At 65.1% G+C, this 21747-nt stretch overlaps 1 protein-coding gene across 1 annotated transcript; it reads left to right on the forward strand.

The window, feature by feature from the left end:
• Positions 1-1069: 1069 nt before the first annotated feature.
• SLC4A1 (solute carrier family 4 member 1 (Diego blood group)) lies at positions 1070-17295 on the forward strand. Its single transcript, XM_074849893.1, is given in 25 exon segments — positions 1070-1175; positions 3947-4040; positions 4168-4264; positions 5224-5287; positions 5420-5520; positions 6646-6719; positions 6902-7079; positions 7157-7292; positions 7503-7593; positions 8971-9046; positions 9625-9809; positions 10553-10763; positions 10879-10934; positions 10936-11080; positions 11320-11468; positions 12237-12431; positions 13211-13381; positions 13653-13742; positions 13865-13877; positions 13880-14030; positions 14145-14398; positions 14485-14654; positions 14877-15027; positions 15030-15049; positions 15650-17295. Coding segments are annotated over 24 exon segments (2877 nt in total). The 5' UTR covers positions 1070-1175; positions 3947-4022; the 3' UTR covers positions 15731-17295.
• The last annotated feature ends 4452 nt before the right edge of the window (positions 17296-21747 follow it).

Genomic DNA, 21747 nt, shown 5'->3' on the forward strand with positions numbered 1-21747 from the left:
AGGGAGGGGAGCCCCCGGCAGCACCCAGATAAGGCCGAGGGCCCTTATCGGAGCACCCAGCCCACAGCTATCGCCCCCCCGGCCCCGCAGCGGGTGCCACCAGGTCCTCAACGTGTGGGGGGGCCCACGGCCTCCAGCCTGGGTGGTCCCCACAGGACGGGGGGGCAGCACCATCCCCACCCCAGGGCTGGGGCACCAGCGATGCCCCAGCAGCCAGGAGGTCCTGGGGGGGGGGGGGCTGGTGTGTGTGTGCAGATGTGTGTGTGTGCGCGTGTGTGTGTGCGCGTGTGCAAGGCTCGTCCCTCGTCCCTTGTCCCTTTCCCTGCACCCTGGGATTTGGGGCTGGGGGCCGGGAGCCCTTTAGGAAGGTTGCAAATGCAGAGACACGCGCGTGTGCACGCACACACGTGTGCGCAGGTGTACGTATCCGCGTGCGCGCACACACGTGCGCCCACAAGTCCGTGCGTGCACACGTGTGCGTGCGTGCACATGCATGCCTGTGGGTGCACACGCACACATACACCCACACGTGTGCACACGGCCGTGCACACACGTTTGCACACCCACACACGTGCGCTCGCCTCGCACCAGAGCAGCTGGGCCCGTCCCACCACCTCTCCGCGGGGCACCCCAGGGACGGTCACCCCAGGGGACAGATGACAGCTGGGCCACGTCCCTCATCCCCACCGGGCACCTCACGCCTCCCCCCTCAGAGGAATGTCCCCAGGAACCCCCTTTTTTTTTTTTTTTTTTAAAAAAAAAGAGAAAACCCCAACCCCACGTGAAGGAGGGGGACAGCCGGAGGATTCCCGGGGATTCCCCACAGGGAAACCCGGAGCCTCGTAAACAAGATATCGGGGGGCACCGGGAGCGCGGCCCGGGCGAGCGAGCGGCTGGGAAGGGCCGCGGGGCACGGGCAGGCAGCAGGCAGGGCGCAGGCAGGGCGCAGGCAGGGCGCAGGCAGGGCGCAACCTTGACGCCGCAAGATGTTGCGCCCCGATAACCTTGTTTACGGGGGGCCCCGGGGGGGGGGGCTGGGTGAGCCCGAAGGGGGGGGAGATTAGGGAGGTGAGCGTGACTCAGGGCATTTGGGCTCTTTCCCCGCGGGCAGCAGCAGGCAGAGCGCGGGCAGGGGCTGGCAGCGAGGTCAGGGGGGTCGCGGAGCCACCCCAGGGGTAGGTGCGGGGTCATGGGTGGCGGCGGCGGCACCTTGGGGTGTCCCTGGGTGCTGGGGGACAGGGTGGGCAGGGGGACAGCGGGGCCAGGCAGGAGGGGGAGCACCCTGGGGTGCCCCCGGTGTGGGGTGGGGTCTGTAGGGGTTGTCAGCGGGGTGGGCTGGGGTGGGAGGTGCTGTGGGGTGGGGGTATGGGCTCCATACTGAGCCACGGTGGTACCTGCCACGGGAGGGAGCTGAGCCCCGTGTGGGGGTGGCGTGGGACATATGGGCTCCATACTGAGCCATGGTGGTACCTGCTGTGGGAGGGAGCTGAGCCCCGCGTGGGGGTGGCGTGGGACGTATGGGCTCCATACTGAGCCATGGTGGATGGTGTGGGACATATGGGCTCCATACTGAGCCACAGTGGTACCTGCTGTGGGAGGGAGCTGAGCCCTGTGTGCGGGTGGCATGGGACGTATGGGCTCCATACTGAGCCATGGTGGATGGTGTGGAACATATGGGCTCCATACTGAGCCAGGCTGGTAGCCACTGCAGGAGGGGGACCAGCTGTGCCATGTGGATGGCGTGGGACATATGGGCTTCATACTGAGCCACATCGGGTACTGGTTGCATGAGGGATCCCAGCCACACTGCGTGGGTGGCGTGGGACATATGGGCTCCATACTGAGCACCTGCTGTGGGAGGGAGGTCCTGCACCAAGCCACATGGCATGGTCAGTGTGGGAGGTATGGGCTCTATACTGAGCCATGCTGGATATATGGTGTAGGAGGCACAAGCCCAGTCCTGAGTCACGCTAGCCGCATGGTGTGGGCGGTATGGGCTCTATACTGAGTGCCTTGGCAGGTGGGGTGGGAGATACGGGCTCTCTACAACGCACGTGGGGTGGGAGGTATGGACTCCGTACCATGCACACGGTGTGGGACGTACGGGCTCTATAGGGTGCACACGGGTGCCCCGGGCGGGACGTATGGGCTCTATAGGGTGCACGTGGGTGCCCCGGGTGGGACGTACGGGCTCTATAGGGTGCTCCCCAGCTGCCTGGCGGAGGAGGCCTGGGCTCTATACCACACACACGGCGTAGAGCCTATGGGCTCTATACGGTGCCGGGCAGCACAGGGATGGATGTGGCAAGTGCCGGTGCCCTGGGCACAGGGTGACCGGTGCCCCGCGGGTCCCCCAGCCCCTCACCGTGGCCTCGGGCAGCGGGGGGGGAGCGGGGCGGGGGCCGACACCGGCCGGGCGTTATCAGCGGGACGCAGCCCGGCACACCGGGCTGATGCAAGAGCCGCCGGCGGGGCTCGGGGGGGCCGGGGGGGGGGGCCCCGGGACTGGGGGGCCGGGGGCCGCCAGCGCTGCGGGGCCAGGCGGGGCAGGAAGGAGGAGGCCGGGTCTGGAGCCGGCCGGGATTCCCGTGGCCTCGCCGTGGCTCCCACACCCCACCGGGGTCTCCGCGGCCCCCCCCGGCTCCCGCGGCCCCCAGCCTCCTGCGTCACCCTGGTGAGATCTGGGGGGGCTGGTCCCCCCACAAAGCCTCCCCCCCCCCATGCCCTGGACTTGCACACACACATACACCCCCCCCGTGACCCCCCACCTGCGTGGGGTCCCTGGGCCAGGATGGGGGGGGGATGGGGGGGGCAGCTGGGGTCCCCGTCCACCCAATCTGAGGGGGTCTCCATGGGGGGGGGTTGGGGTTGGGGGGGCGGGGGGGCTGGGGGTCCTGAGGCAGGACATCCCCCCCCTCCCGGAGGCTCTGGGTTGGGGGGCAGGTGAGGGGTCACGGGGGGTGGGGGACTATGGGGAATGGGGGGGTCCCGATGTCTGGGACCCTCCGGGGCGGCGGAGGGGGGGGCGGGGGGCGAGTGCGGGGGCAGGGCGCCCCCTGGCGGTTGTCCCCCAGCACGGCCCCGGGGCAGCTGCGGGGGGGGGGGGGGTGAGGGCACAGGCTGCACCCTCCCACCTCCAGGCACCCACGAACCGCCCGGGGGGCTGCAGAGGTTTTGGGTGCTGAGCTGAGGGGCGGGGGGGGGGGGGGTGTGGGCAGCTGGGTCCCCCCCCCACTGTGCACTCTGGGGTGCTGCGGGGTCCTTGTGCCGTCCTGCTTCGGGGTGTCCCCGTGAGCCCAGCTGTGCCTCAGGTTCCCCTCTGCCAGCCACTGTGGGGGCTCGCTGGGGGCCCCAAGCGCTGCGGTGTGGGACCCTGGCCCCTGGGCGTGGGTCTGTATGGGCCCCCACCTATGTCTGTGGGTCTGTGTGAGCCCCCACCTATGTCTGTGGGTCTATTTGGGACCCCAGTCCCAGTGTGTGGGTCTATATGGGCCCCCCACCTTTGTCTGTGGGTCTATATGAGCCCCCACCCACCATGTCTGTGGGTCTATATGAGCCCCCACCCATGTCTGTGGGTCCATGGGGGACGTGACCCCGGGGGCAGGACGCGGCAGGGCCAGCCGGCTTGCGTGGGCAGGGGTGTGCCGGGGCGGGATGCCACGTCCCTGGTGGGAAGCTGCCGGGGCTCTGCCGGGGCCTGACGTCGGTTCCCACCCGGGCTGGCGGCGGGGCAGGGCACCGCTTCCCCGGGGACCCCCGGCCCTGGGACCTCCTGGCCCGCGGGGAGCAGGTTACGCGGGTGGGAGCTGCGGGAATGGCCCCTGCGTCCGGCCCCAGCCCCATCCCAGGGGACAAACCCCCCAACCCAGGGGGGCACCGAGCTCTGCCCCGGCCTTTTCTAACATCTTCTCTCTCCCTTTCCCCCGCGCTCGCCCCGACGCCGCAGAGTTGCCGGGTTATGGTGCCGCCGGGCTGATCGCAGGGACGCAGCGAGGCGGTGGCGGGGGGCCGAGCCCGGAGCCATGGAGGGGCCCGGCCAGGTAGGGAGACCCGGCCCCCAGCCCTGGCTCTGCCGCTGCGCCCCGGCCGGCTCCCACCCCCGGCACAGCCCCGGCGAGGCGCTGGGGGTGCTGGTCCCCGCTGAGCCCCCTTCTGTCTGTCCCGCAGGAGGCCTACGAGGAGGGGATGAGGAGGAGCCTGGACCCCGAGGGCTACGAGGACCCCGGCATAAAGGGCCCCCACCTATCGCTGGGGGAGATGAGCAGTGAGTGGCTCCGGCGGGTGCTGGGGGGCACTGGCATGGGCACCAGCATTGCACGGGGGATGGCGTTGCACGGGCGCCGGTGTCATACGGACACCAGCATTGCACGGGGGATGGCATTGCACGGGCACCGGTGTCATACGGACACCAGCGTTGCACGGGGGATGGCGTTGCATGGGGGCTGGCACCGGCGTTGCGCGGGAACCGGCACCGGGTGGGTGCCAGCGTCGCGGGGGCACTGGTGGTTCAAGGTCGCACGTTGCATGGGCGCCAGAGTTTCGTGGGTGCAGCTCTGATGGGTACTGGCATGGCACAGGCGTGTTGCACGGGCACTGGCGTTGCATCGGCACCACGTCACGTGGGTGCCAGCATGGCACAGACATGTTGCACGGGCATCAGCGTTGCACAGGCGTGTTGCATGGGCGCCAGGGTTGCATGGGCACCAGAGCTGCATGGGTGCCAGCGTCGCATGGGTGCCAGCAGGGCACAGACGTGTTGCATGGGCACCAAGCGTTGCACGGGTGCCGGCATGGCACAGAGGTGTTGCATGGGCACCAGCATGGCATGGGTGCCAGCCATTGCACAGACGTGTTGCACGGGTGCCAGCCTTGCGCGGGTGCCAGCGGGGCTCACTCGGTCAGGCAGGGACACGCAGCCCTCGGGATCGCGTCACCCAAAGGCAGTGACACCCTTTGCTGAGGCCCCGGCGCCGATGAGGTGCCCGAGCTGTGGGTGCCCGAGATGTGGCCTCAAGGCCCCGACCAAGACCCCCCAGAGGGAGGTGAGGGAGTTTGGGGGGGTCTGTGTGCCCCGGGGTATCCCCTTGCCTGAAGCTCGATTGATTCGGAGCTGCCACCCCAAAGTGGGTGCTTGGGCCGTACCGGCTCCCCGCATCCAGAGCCCCGGGTCCCCGTTTGGGGTGACGCAGGTCGGGGGGTAACGCTGCCACCTGTTCTGCGCAGGGGCCAGCACCGGGTCCCCCTTGCACGCGTGGAGGGCCAGAGCCGAGGAGCTGTCGCCCCTGCGGTGAGTCCCCCCAAATCGGGGAGGGGGCCGGACGCTGCCCCACTTCCCCGGCTGGCATCGGCAAGGGGAGGCTGCCGGCACCCATGGGTGCCCAGCGCTGACCCCCCTGCCCCGGCGGTGTGTGTTTTGCAGCCAGTATTTGCCCAGCCGCCGGGGATGCTATGACCTGGACGGGAGGAGGCGCGCGGCCGGGGCCCCCCCGGGACAGGCGAGCCGCCGTGGCGGAGGGCAGCGTGAGTGACCCGCGGGGGCACCGGGGGACAAAGCCCAGCCCCGGCATTCCCCCCCCCACCTCCCCCCCACCCCAGCCCTCCGTCGCAACCGCCGCTCGCCCCCCCCCCGGCTTTGCCGCCCCCGTCCCCGTCCCCCCCGCCGGGTGACCGTCACCCGGGCGTCAGGGCACGCGCCGTGGGGTGACCGCTGCCGCTTGCCCGTAATCGCCCGCTGATTGAGGATAAATAAAGTCTTTGTTTGGGGTGAGGACAAGAACCACTTGGGGCTGAACGCTGGCTGGCGCCGGGCGGCCGGGACGAGGACAGGCTCGTGCCCACGTGCTGCGGCCAACGCTGTCGGGGACAATGTGGGGGGGACACGCGGCCCATCCCCGCTCCCATGGGCACAGCATCCCTCGGCCGGCAGAGCAGGATGCGGCTCCTGTGGCATCACCCCGCCGGGTGACCTGGCTGGGGACAGCGGGGGGACCGCGGTGGTCCCCGGTGGGGACGGAGGGGGACGGGGTGAGCATGTCCCCGGCACCGGGGTGGCCACAGGCGGGCGGGAGCTGCGCTGGTGTTTACTGTCAGCAAAGGCAAAGTGCTCCGGGATTTACGGTGCACACAGGGCGGCCGCGGGGCGTGGGGCTGGGCCCCCCGCTTTATAGGGCCGGATCCGGCCTGCAGGACCGTGGGGAGCTGCAGGTAGGCGGGAGATGGGGACACCTCGAGATTCTGGGGTCTGGCTGGCCGGGGATGTTCTGTCCCCGTCCCAGTCCAAGCAGCTGGGGTCAGGGTTGTGCCAGTGGCAGGGTCACCCCGGCCTTGGTGGTGTCCCCAGACTGTCACCCTGCCCCAGGAACTGGGCTGCGGGATGCGAGGGGCTGGAGGTGGGCACCGACACGGTGGGGGGTGATGGAGGGACACGTCCAGTAAACCCCAACTGGGTCTGGGATGGGGAATGGGTGGGGGACACGTCCAGCGAGCCCCAACTGGGCCTGGGGTGGGGGTGATGGAGCAGGGGACATGTCCAGGCAATCCCAACTGGATCTGGGGTGGGGGTGATGGGGGACACCCCTCCAACAGACCCCAGGGGGGTCGGGCCGGGGCAGGGACCAGCTAATGCGTTGGTGGCTCCGCTCACAGCTCCGTCGGTGACTGATGTGGACCTGGAGGCGGCGGGGAGCAGGAGGCTCGTGTCCCGGCGGGAGACCCATGAGGTGGGTGCTGCCCCAGGGACCCCCATTCCCTCCCCATTCCCAGGGGTGGATGGACTGTGACCACCCGGGGACCAACCTCAGGGCATGGGGCTGGGGGGCGGGATGCTGGCCTGGGAGCCGCAGCTCTGGGGGTCCCCGCTGCGGCTGGGGGGACCCTGACAACCCCCCGGCTCTGGCTGCAGGGCTACGTGGAGCTGCACCAGCTGGTCATGGACAGCAAGAAGGAGCTGTGCTGGGTGGAGGCCGGCCACTGGCTCAAGCTGGAGGAGGACTTCGAGGAAGCCGGCCACTGGGGCCAGCCCCGTCTCTCCTTCCTCACCTACCGCAGCCTCCTGGAGATCCGACGGGCTTTGGCCAAAGGTGGGGACATCGGCTGGGGCCTGGGATGGTGGTGGGGACCCCGTGCTGGCCGGCTGGTGACAGCGCTGTCCCTGCAGGCGTTGTGCTCCTCGATGTGGCAGCCACCTCGCTGGCAGCCATCGCCCATGTCCTCATTGACCAGATGATCTACGAGGGGCAGCTCAAGCCGCAGGACCGGGACGACATCCTGAGGAGGCTGCTGCTGCAGCACAGGTATGGCCAGCGCTGACGCACCCCTGGGGGGGACCCCGGGTGTCCGGGCTGGATCCAGCCCCAGCGAGTCCCACTGGACCCTGGCACCAGGTGGCAAAGCCGCTCTGGGGTTTGGCTTGAGCTCCCAGCCCAGTTTGGGGGTCCCCTGGGGCTTTGAGGGGGGGTTCAGTGGTGCTGGCCTGTCTGATGCCACCTTCCGTGCTGCTCTAGGCTCCCCAGCGAGGTCGAGGTGCTGCAGCACTCGGGCACGGGCCAGGCAGAGACAGAGAAGCCGCTGCTGGAGGGGCGCAGGGCCGAGCAGGCGAGTGGGGCCGGGGCTGTGGCGGGGGGCAGGGGGGGCTGCAGGGGGCAGGGGGGCCATTGGGGTGCAGGGTCGGGGGTGTCAGGTCCAGCCAGGGTATGGGGAGGGCTGCTGGGAGAGGCACAGGCACACACAGGGACACGCACGAGGCGGTTCCACACCAAGCTCGTGCAGGGACCCCCCCACGCTGTGCACCCTCTGACACACGCTTGTGCACACTTGCACATGTATTTTGCCAGTCAGAGAGGGACCTGGGGGGGTTGATCGATAGCCGGCTGAACAGGAGCCAGCAGTGTGCCCGGGTGGCCAAGAAGGCCAATGGCATCCTGGCCTGTATCAGCAATAGCGTGGCCAGCAGGGACAGGGAAGGGATCTGACCCCTGTGCTCGGCACTGGTGAGGCCGCCCCTCAATGAGTGGGTTCAGTTTTGGGCCCCTCACCCCAAAAAGGCCATTGAATGACTTGAGCGTGTCCAGAGAAGGGCAACGGAGCTGGTGCAGGGTCTGGAGCACAGGTCTGATGGGGAGCGGCTGAGGGAACTGGGGGGGTTTAGTCTGGAGAAGAGGAGGCTGAGGGGAGACCTCCTGGCCCTCTGCAACTCCCTGAAAGGAGGGTGCAGAGAGGGGGGAGGAGTCTCTTGAGCCAAGGAACCAGCGGCAGGACAAGAGGGAATGGCCTCAAGCTGCGCCAGGGCAGGGTCAGACTGGCTCTTAGGAAGGATTTCTTTGCAGAAGGGGTTGTTGGGCGTTGGAATGGGCTGCCCAGGGCAGGGGGGGAGTCCCCATCCTGGAGGGGTTGAAGAGTCGGGTTGAGCCAGCGCTGAGGGATCTGGTGGAGTTGGGAACGGTCAGGGTGAGGTTCATGGTTGGACTGGAGGATCTTCAAGGGCTTTTCCAACCTGGATGATTCTGGGATTCTGTGAACCACAGGCACAAACACACACAAGTGCACGGGCACAAACACCCCCCCAAAGTCCCATGCACACCCCGCTTTCTGTCACCCTCACACACACGTGCACACACATGCACGCCTGTTGGGCACATGCACACGCACACACGTGGCTTTACACTCGCAGGTGTGTGCACACAGGTACGTGCACATGGGGAGGCGTTGCCGTGGGGTGGTGCAGAGGTGGGAGGGAGGGAACCGGGCTGGCGGGGGACAGAGGGGGACACACAGGGGATGGAGGGGGACATGCAGGGGACAGCAGGGGACATGCAGGGGATGGCAGGGGACACGCAGGGGATGGTAGGGGACATGCAGAGGATGGAGGGAGACACTCAGGGGACAGAGCGGAAGATGCAGGGGACAGAGGGGGACATGCAGGGAACGGCCACCACGGATGGCTGATCCCCGCCATCCATCTGCCTGCAACAGAGCCCAGGCGGGACCACTAGACCCCAGCTCCCCGAGAAGGTCCCCGAGGATGCCGAGGCCACGCTGGTCCTCGTGGGTGAGTGGTCAGCGGGGAGGTGGGTGCAGGGTGAGGGTGGTGGGTGCGGGGCTGGGGTGCACAGCGGGAGCTTTGGCAACTGCCCGTCGCTGCCTGCTCGCTCACTCGCTGCATTTCTTGCACCTTTTTTGACTCTCCCCCTCCTCAGCCCTCGCCGCCGCCTGCTGCTGCTCAGCGCTGCTCTCTGGGCCCCCTGTCCCCATGTCCCTTGGCCTCACTCCCCTGTGCACCCACACCCTCATGTCTCTGTGTCCCCTGCGCCCCTGTGTCCCCATGCCCTGATGTCCCTGTGCTCCCATTCCCACCTATCCCTGTGTCCCTATGTCCCTGTGTCCCCACGTCCATGTGTCCCTGTGCCTCAGTGTCCTCACGTCTTTGTGCCCCAATCCTATTCCCTTTGTCACCCATGTCCCGTGCCTCTGTGTCACCTTGTCTCCATATCCCAATGGCCCTGTGTTTCAATGTCCCCATGTCTCCATGCTCCTGTGTCCCCCTGTCCCTCTGTCCCCCTGTCCCTGTGCCCCGTGTCCCTGTGCCTGGCCCCCCATGACCCCCATCCCATCCCGTCCTCCCCCCAGGCTGTGCAGACCCCCTGGAGCAGCTGACACTGGCCTTCGTGCGCCTGAAGGACGCGGTGACACTGGATGCTGTCCTCGAAGTGCCCCTACCTGTCCGCTTCCTCTTCGTGGTCCTGGGCCCCGACGCCCCCCACATCGACTACAAAGAAATCGGCCGCGCCGCTGCCACCATGATGTCCGAGAGGGTACAGAGCTCTCCCGCCATTGTCACCGGCGCTGCCACCACCACAGCTCTGCTATCCGGGGTGCCACCCCCCTGAGCACCCCAGAGTCCCCAGCACTGGGGCTGCGCCCTCTAACAGGGCCCATCCACCTGTGCCACGTCCCTCTCTGTGCTCGTGTCCCTGTGTCCCCGCGCCACTGTGTCCCCTCATCCCCACACACCTGTGTCCTCAGCCCTCTGGGTCTCCATGTCCCTATGCGCCCCTGTCCCCATGTCCCCATCTCCACAGGCACCCCTGTCCCCATGTCCATATGCATCCCTGTCCCCACACTTCTGTGTCCCTGTTGGCCCCATGCTCCTGTGTCCCCATGTCCCCATGCCCCTGAGGTCAAATGTCCCCAGGCAGCCACGTCCCCATGCTCCTGTGGTCCTACGTCCCTCATGTCCCCATGTTCCCCCTTACCCCATGTCCCCATGCCCCTGAGGTCAAATGTCCCCATGTCCCCAAGCAGCCACACCCCCACGCTCCTGTGGTCCTACATCCCTCCCGTCCCCATGTTCCCCCTTACCCCACATCCCCATGCCCCTGTGGTCTCACACCCGCTGTTCCCAAGCCCCCATGTCCCTATGTCCCCCCTCATCCTCACACCCCCAGTCCCCACCATACCCCATCCCCGCGGGGCTGCTCAGGGGCTGGGTGGGTGCCCAGCAGCACCCAAGGGTGCTGAAGATGCCTCACCTTCCATCCCCGGGGCCACCCCGCAGGTCTTTCGCCAGGACGCCTACCTGGCCGAGGGCCACCAGGACCTGCTGCGGGGGGTGGAGGACTTCTTGGAGGCCAGCATCGTCCTGCCGCCCACCGAGACCCCCAACGAGCAGCTCCTCCGCAGCCTGGTGCCGCTGCAGCAGCAGCTGCTCCGCCGCCGCTACCGGCCCCGCGACAAGGCGCTGGCTGAGACCTTCCTAAAAGATCTGAGTACGTCTGGGACCGCCCTGCTCCCCCCCAGGGATCCCCCATCCCCGTGGCTGGCGGGACCCACCCCCCCCTTGCATGCGGGGTCCCCCCATGGCCACCTGCTCGTGTCCCCCAGGGCTGGAGGAGCCGGCGGCGGAGGACGACCCCCTGCGCAGGACGGGGCGACCTTTTGGGGGGGCTGGTGCGGGACATCCGCCGCCGGTACCCCAAATATCTCAGCGACATCAAAGACGCCCTCAACCCCCAGTGCCTGGCTGCTGTCATCTTCATCTACTTCGCGGCGCTGTCACCCGCTATCACCTTTGGAGGCTTGCTGAGTAATGGGGGGGACAGGCTGGGGACACGCCGGGGGACAGGGACATGGCCCGGCTGGGCACGGGGCGGGGGGGCTGGGGGAGCGGGGTGCCACCGCCTGCAGCACCATCCCCTGGGGATGCTCCTCGGGGGTTATTACACCCCTAATCCCAGTGCTGAGGAGCGTGGGGAGCGGGGACACAGCGCTGTCGTGTCCCCCCGCCCCGGCACCCACCGGCTCTGCCTTCCCCCCCCCTCCCAGGTGAGAAGACCAAGGGCATGATGGGGGTGTCGGAGCTGCTCCTCTCCACCTGCGTGCAGTGCGTCCTCTTCAGCATCCTCAGCGCCCAGCCCCTCCTCGTCGTCGGCTTCTCGGGGCCCCTCCTCGTCTTCGAGGAAGCCTTCTATGCGGTGGGTGCCACCCCGCACCCCTGGGTGCCCCCCACCTGCCGCCGGTGGTCCCCACGGTGGGCTCGTGGTGTCCCCACCCGCCCTGGCAGAGACACGGGGGTGCTGCCACGAGGGGATGTCATGTGGGGGGATGGCACAGGGGATGGCACTGGTGGGGATGTCGCGCGGGTGACGGGGCAGGGGTGAGGCCGCGCAGGTGACGGCACGTAGGGGATATCACCCATCGGGGGGGTGGCACAGGGGCGATGTGAGGTGGCACCACATGGGTGATGCAAATAGCTGATGCCACGTGGGTGACACCACACCATGCGGGTGCTGCCATTGGGGTGCTGCCAGACTGGGGTACCACCATCGCCATCCCGGCACCCCACTAGTCCCCCCATTACAGAAGCAGCCTCAAGCTGCGCCAGGGCAGGGTCAGACTGGCTCTTAGAAGGATTTCTTTGCAGAAGGGGTTGTTGGGCGTTGGAATGGGCTGCCAGGGCAGGGGGGAGTCCCCATCCCTGGAGGGGTTGAAGAGTCGGGTTGACCCAGCGCTGAGGGATCTGGTGGAGTTGGGAACGGTCAGGGTGAGGTTCATGGTGGGGCTGGAGGAGCTTCAAGGGCTTTTCCAACCCAGATGATTCTGGATTCTGTGATTCCAGCACTCCCAAGCCCCCAGGCAGGAGGTGCAGGGCCACTGTGGCATCCATGAGTGAAAGCCCACCCCTGGGTGCCCATGCCGGGGGCTCTGGGGGGCTGACAGGGCTGTCCCCTCTGGCTCCCCAGTTCTGCAGCAGCCAAGGCATGGAGTACATCGTGGGCCGGGTCTGGATCGGCTTCTGGCTGATCCTGCTGGTGCTGGTGGTGGTGGCCTGCGAGGCCAGCTTCCTGGTGCGCTACCTGTCCCGCTACACCCAGGAGATCTTCTCCTTCCTCATCTCCCTCATCTTCATCTACGAGACCTTCTCCAAGCTTGTCACGGTGAGGGGCGCAGGGTCCTGCGGTGGGGAAGAGTCGGCGGGGGGGGCTGCAGACTGTGGTCATCCCTTGGGTTTCCATAGAAACGGTGGGAGCCAGGCGAGGGATGCAGGCAGGGATGGAGCCCGTCTCCCAGTGTTTTCGCCCCCTCCCAGGTGTTTCCCAGCTCGTGCTTTTCTCCACAGGGGATTTTGGGGCAGGGAGGTGAAGCCCAGGCCCAGGTCCCACCTGGCCTGCAGCAGACATGGTCCTTGCCCAGGAACTGCCCAGAGAACCCCAATTTCTTCCCCCATCCCCTGGCTCAGACCCTTCCCAGCTGACTGGTACCAATGGGATGGTGTCACCCCACACACTGGGTGCCCACAGGGACATCTCTGGTGCAGGAGAGGTGACAGGCAGGACACATACGCCACCACACCCTGGACCCCCCATCGCACCGAGGGGTCCCTGTGCACCCCTCCGCGAGCTCAGCGCGGCCCCAAACACCCCTGGGTGACGCATAGTCCGCAGCAGGGCCACGGTCATCCCTCCCCACCATGCCACCCAGCCCCGGCTCCAGCCCCATTTCTGAAGGAGCATGGAGAAAACCAAGCCTAAAAATACCCCCCTGCTCGCCGTGTGCCAAGCTCCCAGCCTCGCCGGTCACGCTGGCACGCACCCTGCACCCACACACCCACCGGGACGGTGCCGCAGGGCTCCCCACACGGCAGGAGGGGTTCCCCCATCCCCACCCACTAAGCGGGAATCCCATCCTCCCTGACCTTCTCCTCTTCCCTCCCCAGATCTTCAACGATCACCCGCTAAAGCAGATTTACGACAATGTGGAGCCCACGGTCCAGCCCAAGGTGCCGCAGCCCAACACGGCGCTGCTGTCCCTCGTCCTCATGGCCGGCACCTTCTTCCTGGCCATCTTCCTCCGCATGTTCAAGAACAGCGCTTTCCTGCCTGGCAAGGTGAGGATGGGGGGGGTGGCACGGTGGCATCCCCCCAACACCTCACTGGACCCGGGGTCAGCGCTGGGACCAAAACGGGCGCTTGGCGGGTGCTGGTAACTGAAAGGGGCTGGCTGAGACCATGCAAACTCATTGCATGTTCCTGCAAAGGTCTTTGCTTGAGCTTGCTGCCGGTGGGGAGATGGTGTGGGGGGATCCCCTTGGCTGGGTGGGGACCCCCTTGGCTGGGTGGGGCCACAGGCAGTTTAACGCGGTCACGGTGTCCCCACAGGCCCGGCGCTTGATCGGGGATTTCGGGGTGCCCATCTCCATCTTCATCATGACGCTGGCCGACTTCTTCATCAAGGACACGTACACGCAGGTCCGGGAGCAGCGGGAGGGCAGGACTGCGGAGGAGGGGGACGGGTGTCCCCAACAAGGGGACATGGAGTGCTTGTCCCTGTGCCCTGTCCCCCTCACTCCCCCCTCTCTGCTCCCACCCAGAAACTGAACGTCCCAAAGGGCTGGAGGTCACCAACTCGACTGCCCGGGACTGGTTTATCAACCCCATGGGGGGCAACAACGACTTCCCCATCTGGATGATGTTCGCCTCCGTGCTACCCGCTATCCTGGTCTTCATCCTCATCTTCCTCGAGACACAGATCACCACGTGAGGACGGCAGGGGGTGGTACAGGGAGGGAGGGGAGGGCTGCGAGGTGCCTGGCAGGACAGGGATGGAAGGGGACCTCTCACCACCGACTCTTCCTCCTCTGTCCCCGGCAGCCTCATCGTCAGCAAACCCGAGAGGAAGCTGGTGAAGGGCTCCGGCTTCCACCTGGACCTGCTGCTGATCGTGGCCATGGGGGGCCTGGCGGCCCTTTTCGGCATGCCCTGGCTCAGCGCCACCACCGTGCGCACCATCACCCACGCCAACGCCCTCACCGTCATGAGCAAGGCCACCGCTCCCGGAGACAAGTCCCAGATCGTGGAGGTCAAGGAACAGCGCATCAGCGGCTTGTTGGTGGCCGTGCTCATCGGTGAGCTGGGGAGGTGCCCCCCAACCTAGGTGGCGAGCACTGGCTCCCCCAACAAGCTCTCCTTGACCCCTCCTTCTCCACCGCAGGCGTCTCCATCCTCATGGAGCCCATCCTGAAGCACATCCCTCTGGCCGTGCTCTTCGGCATCTTCCTCTACATGGGCGTCACCTCCCTTTTTGGCATCCAGCTCTTTGATCGCATCCTGCTCTTGCTGATGCCACCCAAGTACCACCCCAAAGAGCCCTACGTCACCCGGGTGAGTGAGCCCTGGGTGGCTTGGGGGTGTCCTGGGCTGCAGCACCCCGTGGTGCTACCTGTAATTGCTTGGGGCTCCCCAGAGAACCTCCTCCTTCGGTGCTGATCTTCGCTGGGTTCTTGAGGCCACTGTCCTGCCCCCCCACCAGCACCCAGCACCCTGGGAAGGGTGGCAGAGTGCTGGACCCACCACCCTGACCCCCCGGGGCTCCTCGTCCCACAGGTGAAGACTTGGCGGATGCACCTCTTCACCTTCACCCAGATTGTCGTCCTCGTGCTGCTGTGGGTGGTGAAGTCCACCCCGGCCTCGTTGGCGCTGCCCTTCGTCCTCATCCTCACCGTGCCCCTGCGGCGCTTCCTGCTGCCCAGGATCTTCCGGACGTGGAGCTCAAATGTGTATGTAGGCTCAGTGTGGGCTGGGAGCCACCCACGGTGCTGACCCTGTCCCTGTGCCCGTCCCTGTCCCCATCCTCATCCCTGTCCCCATTCTCATCCTCATCCCCATCTGTGTCCTCATTCCCATCCCTGTCCCCATCCTCATCCTCGTCTTCATCTTCATTCTCATCCTCATCTTATCCCCATCTGTGTCCTCATCCCCATCCCCATCCCCATCCTCATCCCCATCCCCATCCTCATCTTCATGTTCATCCCCATCCCCATCCTCATCCTCATCCCCATCTGTGTCCTCATTCCCATTCCTGTCCCCATCCTCATCCCTGTCCTTTCCCTCATCCTCGTCCTTTCCCTCATCCTCATCCTCATCTTCATCCCTCTCCCTAGCCCCATTCCTGTCCCCATCCCTGTCCCCAGTCCCATCCCAGCCCTCATCCCTGTCTCCATCACTGTCACTGTCCCTGTCCTCAATCCTGTCCCCATCCCTGTCCCCATCCCCATCTCCATCCCTGTCCCCATCCTCACCCCTGTCCCTGTCCCCATCCTCACCCCTGTCCCTGTCCCCGTCCCCGTCCCACCTCACGCCCTCTCCTGTCCCTCCAGCTGGACGCAGACGACGCCGCGGTGACCTTCGAAGAGACTGAGGGCACGGACGTGTACAACGAGGTGCAGATGCCCAGCTAAGGGCTCGCTGCCACCCGCCCCCCGGATGGCCCCGCGCCCCCCGGCCCCTCACCCCCCCACACCCGCTTACAGCTCCACTGCTGCCGTCCCGGGGCCTCTGGGTGACGGAGGAGAACTTGGGGACACGGCCCCAGAGCCCCAGTCCCCACCTGCGCACCCTGTGAATGGAGCCTTTTTTTTTTTTTTTCCCTTTTTTTGTTTTTTTTTAAATATTTTGGATGCTGTGATCTCACCCGCACTTTGCTACCTACTGGGGAAGAGGCTGCCTGGGCGGGGGGGGGGGGAACCCATGGGGCACCCCACACCCCATGACAGGGCGGGATGACCCGTGCCCCATGTCACCGTCGTGTCCCCGAGGCCACTCTGGGGCCGTGACTGGGCACCAAACACGGGATGGAGCCTGAGGAAGACGCCCAAGCCCAGATGGAGGATGAAGGCAGGGACGGGGCGACACAGCGGGGATGGAGACGCAGTGGAATGGGGTCCCCCCCTATTCCCCCCTGCCCTGCTGCCTCCCCACGGGACCCCCCCCTGCCCAGCCCCTCTTCCCCAGACGAACTTTCAGTGCTAATGAGCACGAGCTGGGACAGACCCTTCACCCCACAGACCCCTTTTTCCCTTTTCTCCATCATTTGCTCCGGTGAGAGCATCCCGGCTGCTCCGCTGCGCTCCCGGCCGCTCCCAGCATCTCCCGGGGTCGGGATGTAAATAGTCCAGCGAGGGGGTTTATATATTTGCAATGAAGATAATCATGCTAAAAAACACACCAAAAAAATTACGCTGATGCTTCCGCAGGTAGGATTCACTCGGAACCAAACAAATATTAAAAAAAAAAGCCAAAAAAGCACCTTAAAAATGAAAAAATTCGGAAAAAACAAAAAAGCAGCTGCAAGTATAATCTGTATATTTGATGCTAGCGATTGGGGGAGTTTGTAATTTATTTCTAAAGGCTGATTGTGCCCCCGCCCACGGCGGGGGCCGTGTGTGTGTGTGTGTATATACTAGAGAGAAACTATATAAAAATTTACGATTTTCTAGAAAGGCTTATTTTAAAGGATCCTGGTCAGGGCCTAAACTCTACGGACCAGTCCGGCATCGTCGTTTAACTGACGAATTTTAGTATCATTCCTTTTATTTTTTTAGCATTTCAATTAAATCCATGTAGTTTTTCCTTGATTTTTCCCTTTGCTTTGCTGACCACGTCTTGCCCCGTTTCTGCCAGGATTGCTCCCAAACTGGCCGAGCATCCCCCTGTGTCTGCCGGGGCTGATCTGCCCAGGTCAGACCCAAGGGCCGGATCCAGCCCGGGTGCAGCGCACCCGATCAGGCTGCGAATTTGCTCCTTTTTGCATAAATCAGAGCGAGGGGGACCCCAAAATCAGCGTGGGGGATGGCAGAGGGGGGGCAGCCGTGCCTGGGGCTGCGCTACCTCGTGTTTGGGTTGGTTTAGTTTTATTAATTATGTATCTGAAATAAACAATATCGCGAGCTTCGGGGTTTTTTTTCTTCCCTTCCCCACCCACCTCTGTATCAGGCTTTAATAAAAAAATGAATAAAATCAGAAAGGAAGTGGGGTTTTCTTTCTGGTTGGGCATTTGCTGGGGGGGGGCGGGGTCACCTTATTTAACTCGCCCCACACAAAAGAGCAGCAGTTTGGAGGTGTCTGCCCCCCCCCACCCCAAGATGCTCGGTGCAGCTGTACCAAGAGGTTTGCCGTGGGGTCCTGGGATGGTCAATACATCCCAGCATCCCGGGATGCTCCCTGTAGCCATCCCAGAATGTTCCCTGCAGCCATCCCGGGATGCTCCCCAGGGTCATTCTGGGATGTTCCCTGCAGCCATCCTGGGATGCTTCCCATGGTCATCCTGGGATGCTCCCTGCAGTCATCTCAGGGTGCTCCCCAGGGTCATTCTGGGATGCTCCCTGCAGCCATCCTAGGATGCTTCCCATGGTCATCCCCGGATGTTCCCTGCAGCCATCCCAGAATGCTCCTCATGGTCATCCTGGGATGCTTCCCATAGTAATTCTGGGATGCTCCCTGCAGCCATCCCAGAACGTTCCCTGCAGCCCTCCCGGGATGCTCCCAATGGTCACCCCAGGGTGCTCCCCACAGACATCCTGGGATGCTCCCCATGGTCATCCTGGGATGTTCCTTGCAGCCATCCCAGAATGCTCCTCACGGTTATCCTGGGATGCTCCCCATGGTCATCCTGGGATGTTCCTTGCAGCCATCCCAGAATGCTCCTCACGGTTATCCTGGATGCTCCCCATGGTCATCCTGGGATGTTCCCTGCAGCCATCCCAGAATGTTCCCCACAGCATCCCGGGATGCTCCCAATGGTCACCCCAGGATGCTCCCCACAGCCATCCCGGCTGCTTGCTGCATCCTGACATCCCAGAATGCTCCCTGTGGCCATCCCAGGATACTCAGCCCCCCCTGCACCCTGGGGTGCTGCCCTATTGCTGCCGTGGCTGTCCCCGCTCCGGGGGGGGGGCATCACGCTGAGCCGCCTGCCTGGGGATGTTGTAACACGCCGCAGCCCCCAGCCCCCCTCCTCCAGACCGTGCTGGCACTAAATTGACCCTGATTACCTGTAATCTCATTAACGAGAGCAATCAGCCGGGCTGCTGCCCCCACAGAAGACACCTGCCCACGGCCCAGCTCTGTAATCGGGGGCCGTGGAAGCGACGTGCCCGTTTGCCCGGAGCCTTTCTATGGGGCAAGCATCGGGGCCGGCATCTGCGCCAGCTCCTGACCGTGCCCCAAACGCTCTCCGTGGGGCTGGGATAAATCCCACCGCCCTCACCGGCTTTTTCCGAGCCCGGCGTTGCTGCTTGCCGTTGTTTTCTGGGGATGGAGGTACGTGGCTGGTGTTTTTCAGCCCAAGGCCTGCAGATCTGGCAGCTGCCTGTCCTTCTGCCGGCCTCACGTGGGCTAGCCACGCCGGGTGCCATCAGGAGGGCTCTGCGGGTCACCGTCACCGGCCGGACCCGCTGCTGCCATCCCTGCCGCCGAAACCCGGCGATGGAGGAAGGCCTCTGCCTGCGGCCGGGGCAGCCTGCCTGCACCCCGTCCTTCCCACCTTCCACCCTGGGAAGAGATTTTTATTCCCTGGGAGATGTCAATGAGGTCACTGCCACGGAATCCGGCCTGGCTGGGGGGGCGGATTTAGGTCAAGCTCTCATCTGAGCTTGACTTAGCCCAGCGAAATGTGGTTGGGGGGTGATTCGTGGCGGGGACCTGCAGCGGTGGTTGGCGGCAGGGTGTGAGTTGGCAAGGGAAAAAGAAAAAATAATTAATAGGTTTGCTAACGAGGAGGGGGGAGCGCGGGAGAGCTGGGTCACGTCGCAGCATCACCCCTGGAAGGGGAGAGCCCTGGTGCTGGGGGGGGGGTGTCAGGGTGCCCCCAGCATCACGGGGTGCTTTGTGCCATCAGGCAGCTGAGCTGCCCTCGGCTCTGCTGCCTGCACCTCTGCCCGTGCAGGCAGGGCCACAGCCTGCCCGCGACAGCCGCGGATCTCCTCGAGGTGTACGGCAGAGCGCTGGTGCTGTTCGTGCGCTGAGCAAGTGAAAATGAAAATAAAAAACTCCAAAAAGGCTGCAGTTGCACCATCGTGCTGCACCTTTATTTGCAAAAATACTAATTACTCAAATAACAGTAAAGAAAAAAAAAAATCCCTTGGTTAGAAAAAATCCCTTGGTTAGAAGCAAGCCCTGGGGAGGGCACAGAGCAAGGGGGGGAGAGTTCGGGGTGCGTTTGTGAGGAGCCCCCGTTTCTGGCCCACCTGCTGCAGGGGGCTGTGGCTCAGTTCCAGGGCTCTGGTGTCCCTCCTCGGTGGCAAAAGCCGCACAAACACGTTCCGGGGGGGGGGGTCCGAGCTGCCCTCAGGGCCACAGAGGGTTTGCACACCCCATCTAAAATGGCTTTTTGTTTTTTTTTTTTTAAAAAAAAAAAAAGATTAAAAATTTAAAAATGTTGATTTTCACGTTTGGCCTGATTGTCTCTAAATATTTTGTTGGTTTTTTTTCCTTTGTAATTTTTCCCTGTTGCAAAACAGTGACATTTCACCTAATTTAGGCCAGGGAAAACAGCTCAGCTGAGGCCTTTTCCACGCAGAACAAATATATATATATATATTTTTTTTTTTTTAAGCTTTCACTGGAGGGATTACTGCTCGGCGCCGAAGCCGACTGGCGCGGCTTGGCACACCTCGGCGGCCGTGCCGGCTGGAGGCAGGACTGCGGGACGTGGCGGAGGGGCCGTCCGTCCGTCCGTCCGTGTCTGATCCTTTGCTCGGGGATAAGGCCCAAATAAATCACTTGCACAGCCCGGCTTCCCCTCACCACCCCCAAATCAACCTGGGGGGCAACTTGCACCCAGATTTGGGGATTATTATAATTATTTTTGTTCCTTTTCCACAGAAACAGGTGGAAATCTCCCAGATTTGGGCCATTCCTGTGCAGCCAGCTGGAGAGTCACGAGGCCTGACCCCACGTTCCCCCGCCTCATCCTGCCACCCTGGGGTGGGGTGGGGGGGGTCCCCACCACATCCTGCTCCCCGCTGCCTTGCGGCAGGTGCCTGCCCGGAGCTGCCTGCGCCGGCCTGCCCGGTAGCGTGCAGATGGCCGGAGCTCGCCGGTAGCGCGCGGGCAACTGGCAGCATGCAGATGGCCGAAGCTCGCCGGTAGCGCGCGGGCAGCCGGTAGCGTGCAGATGGCCGAAGCTCGCCGGTAGCGTGCAGATGGCCGAAGCTCGCCGGTAGCGCGCGGGCAGCCGGGAACGCGCCGGCGGCCTGGAGCAGCCGTGGCGTGCGGGAGGCCTGTGGCCGTAGCGCGCAGGCAGCCCCGGCCGGCCGGTTGCGTGCGAGCGGCAGCGGGGTGGCCGGTGGCACCGTGGAGGCAGCCCGGGGTGGCCGGTGGCGTGCAGGCAGCCTGGGATGGCCCGTAATTTGCAGGCAGCTCGGGATGGCCGGTAATTTGCAGGCAGCTGCCCGGCCGGGATTGGCTGCGGGGAATGACGCCCAGCACAACAAAGGTGGAGTTGGAGAAATTGCATTAAAAAAATTAAGAGAGAGAGAGAGGAGAAAAGGGAGAGGGGAGCGGAGGGAGGGGAGGAAACTGCCCCTCGCCCGCCCCGCCGGGGAAACCCCCCACCGCGGCCGTGTCCCGGGGCTGCCCGGGGCCGCGGGGCGGGCAGGGAGCGCGGCCCCGCCGCGTCGGAGGGGACCCACCGGGGCGGGAGGCGGCTCGGCTCGGCTTCCCCCCCCCCTCCGCTTCCCCCCTCTTTTTTTTTTTTTTTTTCCTCTCTTTTTTTTTTTTTTTTTTTTATGCAAACGCCGGGCGAGGATTGTTGCACATGTAAGGAGATTTTTTTTTTTTTTTTTTCCTCCTTTCCCCCCCCACCTCCCCCCCCCCCCCCCCCCTTTCCCTCCTCTCTCCTTCCTCCTCCTCCTCCTCCTCTTTTTCTTCTCGCCACAGTGTTGCAAAAGCAAAGAGCAATAAAAAACACGGCGAAAGCGGCGGGAGCGCGGGGCGGCGGCGGCCGGCGGTGCCGCTTGGGGAGCGGCGGAGGCTGGCGGCGGACCCCGGCGCTCAGAGCCCGGCTGATTGGAAGAGAAAACGCAGCGCCATGGAGGCGGGGGAAAGCGCGATCGTCTCTGCGGGGACTGGAGCGCGTCCACGCCCGGGGCCAGCGCTGCAGAGCTGGCCGCCGTTCAACCGCCGCTTCCCCGCCCCGGCCCCGCCGAGCCCCGGCCCCGCCGAGCCGCGGCCCCCCAAAGCCGGTACGTGCCTGCGCCGGGGGAGCGGAGCCGCGCCGTGCCGGGGCCGGGCCGTGCCGCGCCGCCCGGGCTCGCCATTCGCCGCCGCGCCGCTCCGCCGGCGGGGCTGGAGGAGGAGGAGGAGGCGCTTTGTTCCTCCCCGGGCTCCCGCCGCCGCCGCGCACCGGGCTCGGTAAGGCGCCGCCGCCGCTCCGCCGGGAAGGGGGGCTCAGCACCCGGCAAAAGGGGGGGGATTA

The sequence above is a fragment of the Strix aluco genome, chromosome 24, assembly GCF_031877795.1.
Source record: "Strix aluco isolate bStrAlu1 chromosome 24, bStrAlu1.hap1, whole genome shotgun sequence".
Taxonomy (NCBI): domain Eukaryota; kingdom Metazoa; phylum Chordata; class Aves; order Strigiformes; family Strigidae; genus Strix; species Strix aluco.